Raw genomic sequence first — 12,528 nt, 5'->3', positions numbered from 1 at the left:
TATTATAAAATACCATCATATTTATGATAAAATAAAAGAAAATTTTTTAGCAGAGGAGCATTCTATTTATCACAGTTCTTATAAATCAACCTGACAGAAATTTACCTATCGGTGATGTAATATTTTTCCCAATATCCAATAGTAATTCTGACAATATCCACAGGGCTCCTTTTTCAAATATTGATTTGAAAAAAAAAATCAATTCATATATCCCAAATTAAGAAGCAAGTTTTTTGCCTGCACATATATTAAAACTCTGTTATTAGGTGGTAAGTTATAAAGCAGAATTCAATACCATGTCATCTAAAATGATTAAATACCATCGCCTGAAAAGAAATCTCTGACCTTGGAAAATGATATATACCTATCTCAAAATAGATTTTCATTCCTCCAAATTCAAAAAAAAACATTTTGCTCGAGTTGAACATGACTTTATACCCTGGACACTTAACCAGGAGATATAACTTTTCTTTTGAAAACTTGATCTTTATTTCATATAATGTCAGGTATTCAGAATTTAAAAGAAATTAAAATGTTGATACGTATCATGATTTTGTGGAATGATCCAGTGCTCCTTATGGATTGACGTAAAAATAGAATTTTGTACAAATGGTTCAAATACTCTTACTGCACGTAATTTGATGGCGATTAAATATTTGCGACTTTTCGTGATCTGATGTTATCTGTGATCGTCAGTCCAAACAGGGGGTACCTGATATTAATGACATTAAACCATGATTCCGCATATTTTTCAGTTTTTAATGCTTTCTTCACATGAATTAAATCTTTTTCAAACTACAATGCAATGAAACAGGTACCAGTGAAATGAAAAAAAAAAAAAAAAAAAAATGAATGTTAAATATGAATGATAAATGCATGAACTTCTGACATCTCAATTAACTAAATATTTTAAATGCAAATTCCTTGTACCTTTAGTCACCTTAGACCTATGTATTATATTACTTTTCTATACATTATCTATACTTTCAGTAAACAACCTCGGAAAGCACTACATCTTTCTTCAATGCAATGGAAAATTTTATTATATGATCTGTATGTGTGAACTTTAAACCTTTGATAGCTAACAACAAATTAATTTAATGCCTTTCTGTACCTTCACTTCATAAGAAATTAAAATCTATTCTTTATGAACTGAAAGTTTTAATTTGCAAAATCCATAAAAAAAAAACTTTTTAACTTTGCACAATAAGAAAGGTCTGATCTACTAAATGAAAACAGAGATTTTTTTTTTTTTATTAATAATAAATTTACTGATGTTATCATTGAAGGACAGACTCTTTTATAACTTTGATAACATATTTCATCTGCCATATCTCAAAGTCATATGAATTCTGCATTCCTCAACACTTATAAAGAAGGCCAGAACAGAGACTTCCATATCTAACCGAAATAATTACGTCTCCCAGGTAAGAAATTCACACGGGATACCCTCCCGTGAAAAACCTGTTAATACTCAACAGGTCCACATTTATCACATTTTAATGAGAGTAAAATAGATATGAGAGTTAGGTTATGCTTCGTTCTTGGTCAACTTGGTCTGTTTGAATGTTCATCCATTAGCACATTTTCATGCCAAGACCGTACTTCAAAATAAGGGTGAGAAAAACTTAGATCAGAGAGAGGGTACTTCAAAAGGCAGGATAGAAGTGATTTCACAAGTCCAAGATCGTTTAGTGTGCTCAGTATGATATGGGAGACTTTATATTGATCTAATGGGAGATAAGTAATTGTCCAATTATATATCGCAATTGCCCATTAAACCACATCTTTTTTTTAACAATTTCCTTTCAAATACAACTGCAAAAAACTTGCTCTTTGTATGGTAGCTTTAAAAAAAATTATATGAGAACTATTGAAATTATGGCATTCATTTTTGGGGTGAACTAACCTCTACAAAGGGAAATAACTCTTTTTGGAAGCTTGCACAGTAAAGAACAATAGCTGTGGTACAAAAAATTAAAATACAGATTTTTCTGCACATACCATGATTCTCCTCTGGTGTCAGAGTATCACTGCTTGCCCCACTGTGGAGGGTAACAGGAACTGCCCACCTGTCATATACAGAACGATCCCCACCCAGGTTCCACCTTTGAGGTATTTCTGAATCAGAGTATGCCCCCGCTTCACTAATGTAGCCATTTACATCACTTATATGTACTATATGTTGATTATTTTGAGGTGAATGTACATGTGGGCTCTCATAATCATAAGGATGGGAGGCTGGATACTGGGTTATCTCCCCTGGGTGGGGATAAGGCTCATGAGGGTAAGGATTTAAACGTTCCTCTGAGGGGTATGGTGGAATGGCAGGAGGAAGCGGTTCTCGGACGATAAATCTGACTTCTTCTCGAAAATTGTCCCATCCTCTCAATATGGCATGCAGATTTTCATGGGGGTCCAAAGCTTTCTCTACAATGTAAAAAATTTCCTTTATTAAATATTCATACATCTTTTATCCTTATTCTCATGGCTCCTTAACAATAACACTTGCCACAAAGAAATCTGAGCATTTTCCCTATACTTAATTGAGCTTGAAAATTTCTGCTTAACTCTCAGGTATCAAAAAGATCACAGCCAAAAAATGTAGTAACAGCTTTTGTTAAATCTGAACAGTCTACACAATCATACGGATATCTTGCATTCCTACCAAATAGGATTTAATTTCTAAGTCAACAACATAAGGGCTGAAAGCAACTGTGTGGTGCAGCATAAATAAATAATTCAACAGCTTTCATCACTTAGAAATTTCATTGCTTGCAGATCTTAAAATACTATGCATATTCTTGCTAAACACTGAAATTTAATAGTTATTTAATTATGATCAAAATTTTTTTTTTCAGAATATTTCTTCTACAAGATATATACTTCAGTACTAAACTGCACTGTTGTCATTTTAGAGTTTTGGGAAGAAATTCTTGAAACTTGAGGAGCAAATCTACACATCCCACCTCAGTTTTATTGGGTAAAATTCAATAATAGATAAATAAGATTAACTAGATATCATTGAGATGGTGGCCATCTCAAAGGGCCCTGCTTTCTGCAACGAACATGAAAATGTAAGGTAGCTGAAAAGGGTTTATTTTGAAGAGGAACATCTGTGTACTATTAAGGGATGTGTTGTTCGAGTCTAAAGGGCTTCTATGTCATCCTTGTTATGATAAAAAATGGCACGAAAATCACGAGTGCTCCATACCCTCTATTAAAAAAAGGTAAAAAAAAGTCACGAATGTTGCATATCCTCTATGCAAATTGTTGCATATCTTCTATCAAAATATGAAGGAAAATCACAAATGTTCCATACACTAAGTCAATTGGTAAAGTTTGAGGCTGACTGGACTTAAGGGAAAGAAATTATGCACCGAACAAAATTTTTAAACAGAGAGGCTATTTTTGACCTTGACCCTTGACCTAGAAACTTCAAGGTCACTGCGTATCCATTGACCAGTGGCACTCTGTGAGTGAAGTATGAGCCACATTGGACCAAGAGGTGAGAAAATATGCTCCGAACAAGGATTTTTCATATAATTCTGCCATGACCTTAACCTTAGACCTAGAAACATGGTTCAAGGTCACTGCACATCCTTTACCCAAAGACACTCTGTGGATGAAGTATGAGCCAGATTGGGCCAAGAAGAGAAAAGATATGCTCCGGACAAGAGATCTCATACGGACAGACGGACGGAAGGATGGACGGACAGACTGATCACTATTGGGCGCCCGCAGAGCGGGGCCCTAATTAAGAGCATAAAAAGAGGTACTGAAAAAAATGTAACCTTTCAAATTCTATTCACATTTGAAAAAAAAGCCACACACACACACAGGGCATGAAATATACTTCTACTAACTCAAAATTATTGGTACATTATAATTAACAAATACATCCAGACTTAATAAAGGACCAAAGAAACACAAGAAAATGAGGTATTAACCTTGTCCCTGCCATTGCTGGGTCAGATAACTACCCTCCTCCGAGGAGACACAGGCTACCACATCCTGGCAGATAGTTTCTGGGGTAATGGGGACTTCAAAGCACTTTTCCAAGTCATCACCACGGTATACTTTCAATATAATCTGTAAAGAATAATAAAAGAAAGTAGAAAGGTATTATATTATGCTTTATTACAAAGTTAATAAGATATATTTCATAAAGGACAATTTTTTCATCAGCATTTCAGAGATGTGATTGTGATAGCATTACACTTGTTTGTTCACTGAAAAAAATTCAAGTGATCAATTAATTTAGAAGTCTCTGTAGAATGTGCTAAAAGGGACATAACTCCTGTTCCATGCAAGATCTTGATAGTTAAACTTGACAGAGCATGAAATACAGAAATAAAGAATATGACAGAAAAGTGTTCATGTAAGGCATATGTTGCTACAAAATACAATGATAGTCACTAGAAACAAAGAAATTCTATTAGAACAACAATGAATAATGACTTGTGAGTCACAGAGGTTTGTTAATCATTCCTTACATATCACTTTAAAGATTTGCCAATTAAAATACCATTTAAATGTTTTTTTTTTTTGTTTCTCATTTTTCATTCTGACAACAATGCATATAAAAACTCAACTTGAATGAACATGCTTGATTATGCTTTTTTTTTTTTTTTTTTTTAAATTTTCAATGAACCACTTTATCATCATTTCTCATCTTAGGATTTACAAGGATATGCACTACACAAACATTTCTTGAAAATGAATCCAGTTAAAAGAATATATGCAGATTTTAATGAATTAAACAAAATTGTCTCGAAGGACATGGGACCCTGTATAAAGTATGGGAGGTGATACATGAGCAAATTCCTCACCCTTATGAATTAAATGTGCAGTTTTCATGCAATTACAATTTCCCCTGCATGCCTGCAACGTGTCATCAATTCCCCTACACCAGCAGGTATTTTCTGAGATGTAATTAATTAGCTCCTACATTAAGCTGATTCTATCATGTAATCTGCATGTTCACAAGATGATTGGCTCATGTAGTGACCATAACACCTGTCATATTGTGGACAGGTAAATATTTACAGGTGTGATGTAACACTTGCACCAACAAATAACTCAGGTAAGCAAATATTTATGGTGCTGACAAAATCTATGACATACTGCCAGATAACACTGTAGGTAGTTTTTTTTTTCTTTTAACATTGTCATAAACTATATTCAGTTTAAGATTGATAAAAACAGTACACATTATGTAGAATATGTACAATTCAGAAATTCATTAAATTGACTTTTGGTTTAAGACAAGCTTGGCCCCAAATAAAAAAAAAATCCCCAAAATCATGATTATTTCTCCTTAATATTTATGCAGTGATAAGTTATTTGTATTTATAACTTGTAAGTATAACTTGTAAATCAAGGTTCCCTCATACACTGAAATAGACTCTCCCACTATGCTTTTCTGTAGGTAATTATCTTTCATTTTCTCTCAAATATGGCAAAACTTGAAGAAAAAAAATCATTCTCATACATTCATGATTAAACCATTATATTCTGAGTAACCAGAAATCAATTTAAATCATCTATTCATAGCCACAAAAATTTATTTATAAATGACATAATTTCTAGGCACAACAAGAATGGTGACACTGCATAATTTGGGACTGCTTGAATGCCACCTGGCAACTCCAAAACTTTTGTAAAAAATGTCGAGTTAAGTATGCTGAAGACATTTTTTTCCTTGATACAGGTAAACCAATTGATTATTGAAGTACAATGTTGTTACACTGTACTAGGTAGAAATTCATTGCCACTTGTTCAAAATATGCCCATAAAAATGGAGTTCCGTTTACAAGTATTTTATAAAAATATTGTCTCCTTGTAAAATTGTTAAAACTTTCACAGCTTTCATTGTATCCTATTACGACATTATGATATTTAAAAAAAAAATCCTTAAACAGTGCAATAGTAATTGAAGAAAATACAATTTGCAAATAAGCTTTGCAAAATATGGTCCAAAATTTTTGAAAAGCAAAACTGTATGGGGAAAAACTTGATAAGAATCCATCAGCTTTCAAGGAAAAGTACATACCTGATTACTTGGTACAAACAACCCAATCAAAACCATCCTTACATATTTGCTGGCAACCTCCTAAAACAGGAATTACAGCCCAGAGGAAGAAAAGTGTGCACCTGAGTCAGCTGTTTCAAGTTTTGAAAAAAAAATTAAGAAAAAATGTATTCCTGACTGCTTGACAAGGTCATTTCACTGTTCTTTTTTTTCTCAAGGGTAAATAATTGTGTGCTGTAATGTATACTTGGAGACTAGAAACCTGCCTGTTGTGACTAATGTACTAACATTATACTTTGCCTGGTCATAACACAGTGACTGATGCCAAACATCAAGTACTTTGTCAGTGTATCCAATTTACCTGGGAAGAGATGTTAACATACACCAATTTCATCAGGAATATAAATAGTTCGTTCACCTGTGTTCATGTGTTTATGGCAGACTACCTTCTGAGCCAACAATGCATAACCTATGGTGATCACAGAAAAAATGTGTCCCAAAATAATTGTCTTATATATATAGACTAAATGAATCATGCCACAGCTTTTTAAGGAAGAAAAACTGCATATATAAAGTATATTCTCAACATAAAGAGAACTTTCGGCAAACCCACCCACGGTCACGAGATTCACATCTAAAAATTTAAACCTTAAATCTGTTTAATGAAGAGCACAACAAACCGTTTGAATTTAATTCATCAAATAGAAAACTTTAGACTTATTTTTTCTATACTTCAAGACAGATAAGGTTATTAAATGTTTTGCCTTGGCCATGCAAGGTATATATATTTAATCTTCAGCTTAGAGGTGCATTAAGACCCGAGGCCTAGTCTACAGAGACCCCTTCAGTTTTGACATGTAGAGATTGCCTGTATATGGAACAAAGAATATGGATCTCTTAATGTAATGATGTACAATATGCAAAATGAAAAGAATCACAACTTTGAAAAAAAAAAAGAATATATTTTGTAACAAGATGTTACAAAACCGAGTGTCTAACAAACTGTCTACAAATCTTACAAACCTGTTTATAGACAAAAATTTAACATTTTATTTTAATACACCTTACCATTGATAATGGCAGCTGAAAATTCTCCAGGTACAATATTATAAGATAAAGAAACACAAGACACGACAATCTGACCACATACTCTGACCATCTATAAAAAGTGTTAAACACTAATGGTGGAAAAAAGTCTAAACTAACACAATGATAATCCTAATCTGAAACCTGTTCTAATTCTATTAATGAGTATTACACAGTGGTCAAATAACAAATACCCTGATATATAAATTCTATATTTAGGGCAATCCACTTGACATATTACACATAGTAGGTACAGTATCAGGCTACCCTAGGTAAAGTTTCCCTCAGAATACAATTGTAAATTTCATGTAAGTGCAAATGTCACCACAGACAAACTGAAGTATGACTGTCACATTTTTCTTTCATGACAATATTCAAGGAACAGAAAATGGGCATGCATAAGAAACCTGAAAGTTTCCAACAACTTTCTTATGAAATAAGTACAAAATGAAATGAAATTCTGCCAACTTACATGCTTCGAATCTTTGGGAGATTCCGGTTTTGAGAAAACAGCAAAGTACATCCGAAAAAACTAACAGTAGTGAAACCTCAGTATTCACACAAATATGGGATTATTGGCGATTTAGTGTCATGCACTCATGAGAACTGTCATTTCATCATAGCAGACGTCAGTCCATCCAGAGCAGACGGCAATGGTCAGACATCGCCCTCAAATGATCCGATCTGGACAGGTGTGTCGTATTCCAGACGAATCCAAATATTCACTCACACTTCCTTTCATTAAAAACATTGCTATACTAACAGTCCTTTATCATTTTGTATTTATGTATCTAAATTAAAAATCCAGGTGTGTCTGAATCCAAGTGTGTCAATAAAGCAGATAAATGAACACAGTTTTCTGGTCCTCAGACTAGTTCACTTCTTCATAAAGTATCAGGCTTGTAAAAATTAAACCACTGATGTTGATGTCTTTATCATAATTACAAGAATTTCCTGTTAAATTGAATGAAATGTTTTCATTTACCTTCAGATCAATGGCTCACTGGTAAGCATTTAAAATATCTCTTTACATTTAAATTGATAACAGACAAAAACATGTAAAAAATCTTATGTAATCCTTTAGATATGCACTTTTCAAAAGAATGAATGAAAAGACACCTCAGAGAGAATTTTCCATGTCCAAAAACAGCTCCACCATTACACACAATGTCATCTATATCCTACAAACAATTCATTTAAAATCACGCATAAATCTCTCTATTTTTTCCTTCTTCGTCACTTGTGTATTGAAAATAGGGTAAAGTTGTCACATGCAGTCTCAGCCCATTCACCTCTCAGGTGAGTTATGTACATACTTCAAAGTGTATAAACGTCCCTATGCCGGCTTTAGTCTTCCTACACAAGACTTAATTCAGTTACTTGAACCCTTCAGTCTCTGTCACCTTAACCTTTGGAAATGTCTGCACACACACTCGCCTATCTCTTTAGGTGCACTTAACTTTCATTTAATTATGGCAATGTCTTCTGAAGCGTATCAATGCACAAGAATTAGATATCTAAATTCATTAAGGTGTTAAAACAATTCCAAAGGTATTTTGGAATGTGTCACCTTGTTCAGGGTCTGGTTGAGCCTATAATGGTTAGCTGGTGTTTTCAACCAGTGTTTTAAGTCAGATTTTATCTGAAATTTTTTCAAACTTTGGATAATGTGGATTACATTTCCCTAGTTCTTACACTTCATGAAATCATTAACCTTTAGACTATCACTAAAAAATGAATGTTAGGTTGTAACAACAACAGGATTACCATAAAACAGGCATAATTCTAAGAATTATCACTGCATGGATAAACAAATTGTGACAAGTCAGTCATGTTTTATTTACTTAAGAGTTAAGACTTCCTCAAACTTCTTTCTCAACTTCTTATTTCTTGAATTTCAACTGTAACAAAATGATTTGTGAAATCTCAAAGCAGTGGAGCCCACCAAAATACCTCAAATGGGTCCCCAACTCCCATTTCACATAGTTTAACATTCGTTATTGTACAAATGCCTATTATTTTAACAAAGGAATCACCCACAATCCAGAAATGATTACAATTTGGGACATATATAACAAGACTCCCATAATCAAAGTGAAAAAGTTCAAACAAATTTGCCCTTTAAAAATTGAAAACAAATACACACTGTAATTGTGAGTTAAAAGTTAAAACTATAATTACATGCTATTAGTGAACAAATAGATTTTCCTTTTCCTTGTCAAGAAACATGAGAAAGTTTGTGTTGGGATACAATAGGAACAATTTTTGCTACTTTCAATAGATGACCAATGATTGAAAATATAGATTATAAACACAGCTAAGGAAATACTTCAATGGTAAAGATCAGGATTTTCTTGGTACAAAGCACATATTTTCAAAAAAAGATTTTTTTTAATAAACAACACACTAAATTTCCATCCACTTATTCCTATTCAGATCTAGTGCTACAAGCCCTTTTTAATAACTGAATTGGAAATAGTGTTAGGAATTTTCAAGTTTTCAAAGAGTTCAATGACTGATAACATTTTATTTAGGAGATTATATTTCATAAAACACCACAGGATGTAGGTGGATCACATGATCATAGGGCACATGCACTCAGCATCACTAACCAGTGGGGTTTCCACACTATTTACCAGCCTTGATGCTGCAAACATCCCATAACACCAAGATTTATCAGAGAATTTTAAACAAGTGGATCAAAGCACAGATATGTCAGGTTACATATAATTTTTCCAACTGATGTTCCATCCTCTGCAGAATAGGAATTACCTAGAGTATGCCTATATTTTTTTCTGTACATTATTCTTTCAAATAATATGTACTAGAATAATGTTTTTCAGTATAAGCCCACACATCAGCACAAAAAAAAAGATTTAATAACATGATACAGTTGGTACGGTTGTGCATATGCCGCTTGGTCACAAATGCATTAGTGTGACCTAATAATTTACTTTTGAAATATATCCACATGAAGAAAGAATGATAATTTTAATAAAATGCTGTATAATTAAAACTGCTGGATAGATAAACTAATATGTCAGATGTGATTTAAACTTACTAAGTACTCACCATTTTGCTAATTCTCATAGCACACCTACAAGAATCACAGATCCATCATGGTTTTCATTTTTTAGCTCTTTAATTAAATTCCAGTCCATTTTTCATCACTATTCTCTAAAGTCTTGCATATATGAAAACAGAAAACATGTTTAATAACAGTGGATCTTGATTATTCTGGCATCCATCCGCTCTTCATAAAGATTATGAGCTGAAACCTGAAAAAAATGCAACATCAACAGGTTAACAGCTAAATCTTACACTGGGTAAATGATTACCATACAGATAGAAGACCTCGTCAATATATATATGTTACAACAGTTTTTTGAATTAAGACAACATTCCAGTACTGCAAAAGCATATGATGCTACATGAATGTAATTACCGGTAGTTTTTTTATGGTTAATCTATGGTCGATTTGAGTGCTAAATGAAATTTTGTGAATGTAGCTTCCCGATTTTGAATAAATATTTTTATATCAAAAGATCAAAAGAAAATATATGTAATATTAAAATAAAACAGCATCAAATACCAGTTAATTTTCTTTTGTGTGCAAGTTAAGGAAATAAAGAGAAATGAATGCATGGTTTGTGTTCATGACCTTTGCCCAACATAGGGGGTGTATCTACATATATACCACAGATACATTTAATACAGAATAATTTGTCTAATACAGATTATGCAAAAACTCTGGAATTTTGTCCATTCCTGCCTTAAATTTTAGTCTCATGCTGACTGTAAGCAAGGTTGATAAAATCCCTGTAGCATCAACTTAATTGTCAGTAGCAAAATTTTAAAAAATGTAAATGTGTTGATGTTAAACATGTAAAATGTGCTATTTGACTTGCCAAAACCAGTGTTGCACTTCAAGTTAATGGGTTGTAGAATTCAACTCCAGTACATTTCAGGTTGAGTTTCAAGTCTCAAACTTTGTAAATGAAAATGGACACTCCTAAGATCAGGTGTTAACTCCTCATTATATATTTCTTTGTTAATTTATATTAAATTCTTTTGATAATATTTTGTCAATATATGCATTGTACTTGTGAATAAGATGAAGGGAAATAAATCTCAAATATTTTTCTGCATTTTTCCTGCACTCTGCTGGATTCTAATCCAGCCAATTTTCATGGAACCAGTGTATCCTGTTTGGACAAATTATACTGTATATACTTGAATCCTGATGTGCTCTTTTGACATTATACACATCTCGATACATACTATATAAAATAACAATTCAAGAAAATGATCCATCATTGAAGATATACATGGTAATTTTATTTGTAGAGTTTTCCCTTTGAACATCCATAAATAGTGATTATTTTTAACTTGTGTGATTTGATTATGTTTATCACATGAAATTCCATTTATCTTTATGGAGATACTTTTTGCAGCTTGTAAAACTTGAAAAGTCTGATCAAAATATGTTTTGTCTTGTAGTGATATTTCATATCATAGGACAATTCATAAATCTTGTTTCGGTCACAATCATGATAAAATTTTGAAAAGCTGCTAATTTCAGAAGAGTTGGTGTTCAGGACATTTGCCATACTTGAGAATATCATAAGGTTGAGTAGGTTTTTGACTTTCAGTAGATTTTCAGAGATTAACCTTTTTCAGTTGCCTCAGCAGTGTTCGAAATTACCATCGGTCCGTCGGTCCTGTGCCGACGTATGAACGGAAGGACTCACGAATACTTTGACTAAATGGGTCCTTGACATAATTTTGGGTCGACGAAGATTTGCTGGGAAACAAGATAACGTCGATTGCATCTTCTCATTTTTTACCGCTTGTCGGAAATGCCCAAGAACTTGCGATTGAAGTTAACCTATGTTAATTTATGCATTTACATTCATTTTTATATCTTTCCTGCATTTTGCTTAGATATATTAAACAAACTGACCAATGACCGTCTTTAAAGAAATTAGATTTGAGATGGGTAAAACTAGTTATTTTTATCAATTCTTCTTTTCATCTGCTTTTTAATTAAATACTGAAGATTTAATTTTTTGGCATGGTATAAATTTACGCTACATATGTAAATGTACACGGTTACAAACTTTTGTCCCAGTGTACTTCAAGCACATTTTATTAACACACTGTGACAATCTAGGAAACTTACGTAATTTTCTATCCACGGATTTTAAGAACAGAAATTGTAATTCCGCGGAAGTTTGAGCCCCTGGAAGAAAAGGACGTTTACAGGTAATTTAAACACATTTTAAACTCGCTAAGTGTTACATATGACCAAGTAAGACTGTTTGACTTTTAATGTTTTACTGTTTCATACTGTTCGTATAGTGTATTTGTGAGTTGTAGATACCCTTTGTTAACATGGTTATATATGA

The 12,528-nt window shown here is 32.8% G+C and overlaps 1 protein-coding gene across 2 annotated transcripts in view; it reads right to left on the bottom strand.

The window, feature by feature from the left end:
* The window catches only part of LOC133182927 (apoptosis-stimulating of p53 protein 1-like), a 29,136-nt gene extending 21,309 nt beyond the window's left edge, over positions 1-7,827 (bottom strand). The window contains exons 1-3 of one of the 2 annotated variants that reach the window (XM_061317796.1): positions 7,593-7,827; positions 3,951-4,092; positions 2,005-2,430 (exon numbers count right to left, since the gene is read on the bottom strand). In XM_061317796.1, the coding sequence (XP_061173780.1) occupies positions 2,005-2,430; positions 3,951-4,092; positions 7,593-7,643 (619 nt within the window). In that variant the 5' untranslated portion in view covers positions 7,644-7,827. Of the gene's footprint in view, positions 1-2,004; positions 2,431-3,950; positions 4,093-6,055; positions 6,131-7,592 lie in introns of those variants that run through there. The other variant, XM_061317797.1, reaches the window with a different exon arrangement.
* Positions 7,828-12,528: the final 4,701 nt, after the last annotated feature.

This window comes from Saccostrea echinata, unplaced genomic scaffold, assembly GCF_033153115.1.
Source record: "Saccostrea echinata isolate AGI-Se365-2 ecotype Australia unplaced genomic scaffold, CSIRO_AGI_Sech_v1 ptg000009l, whole genome shotgun sequence".
Lineage (NCBI taxonomy): Eukaryota > Metazoa > Mollusca > Bivalvia > Ostreida > Ostreidae > Saccostrea > Saccostrea echinata.
Note: the sequence above shows the minus strand (reverse complement) of the source record. Positions and strands in the feature narration are given on the sequence as shown.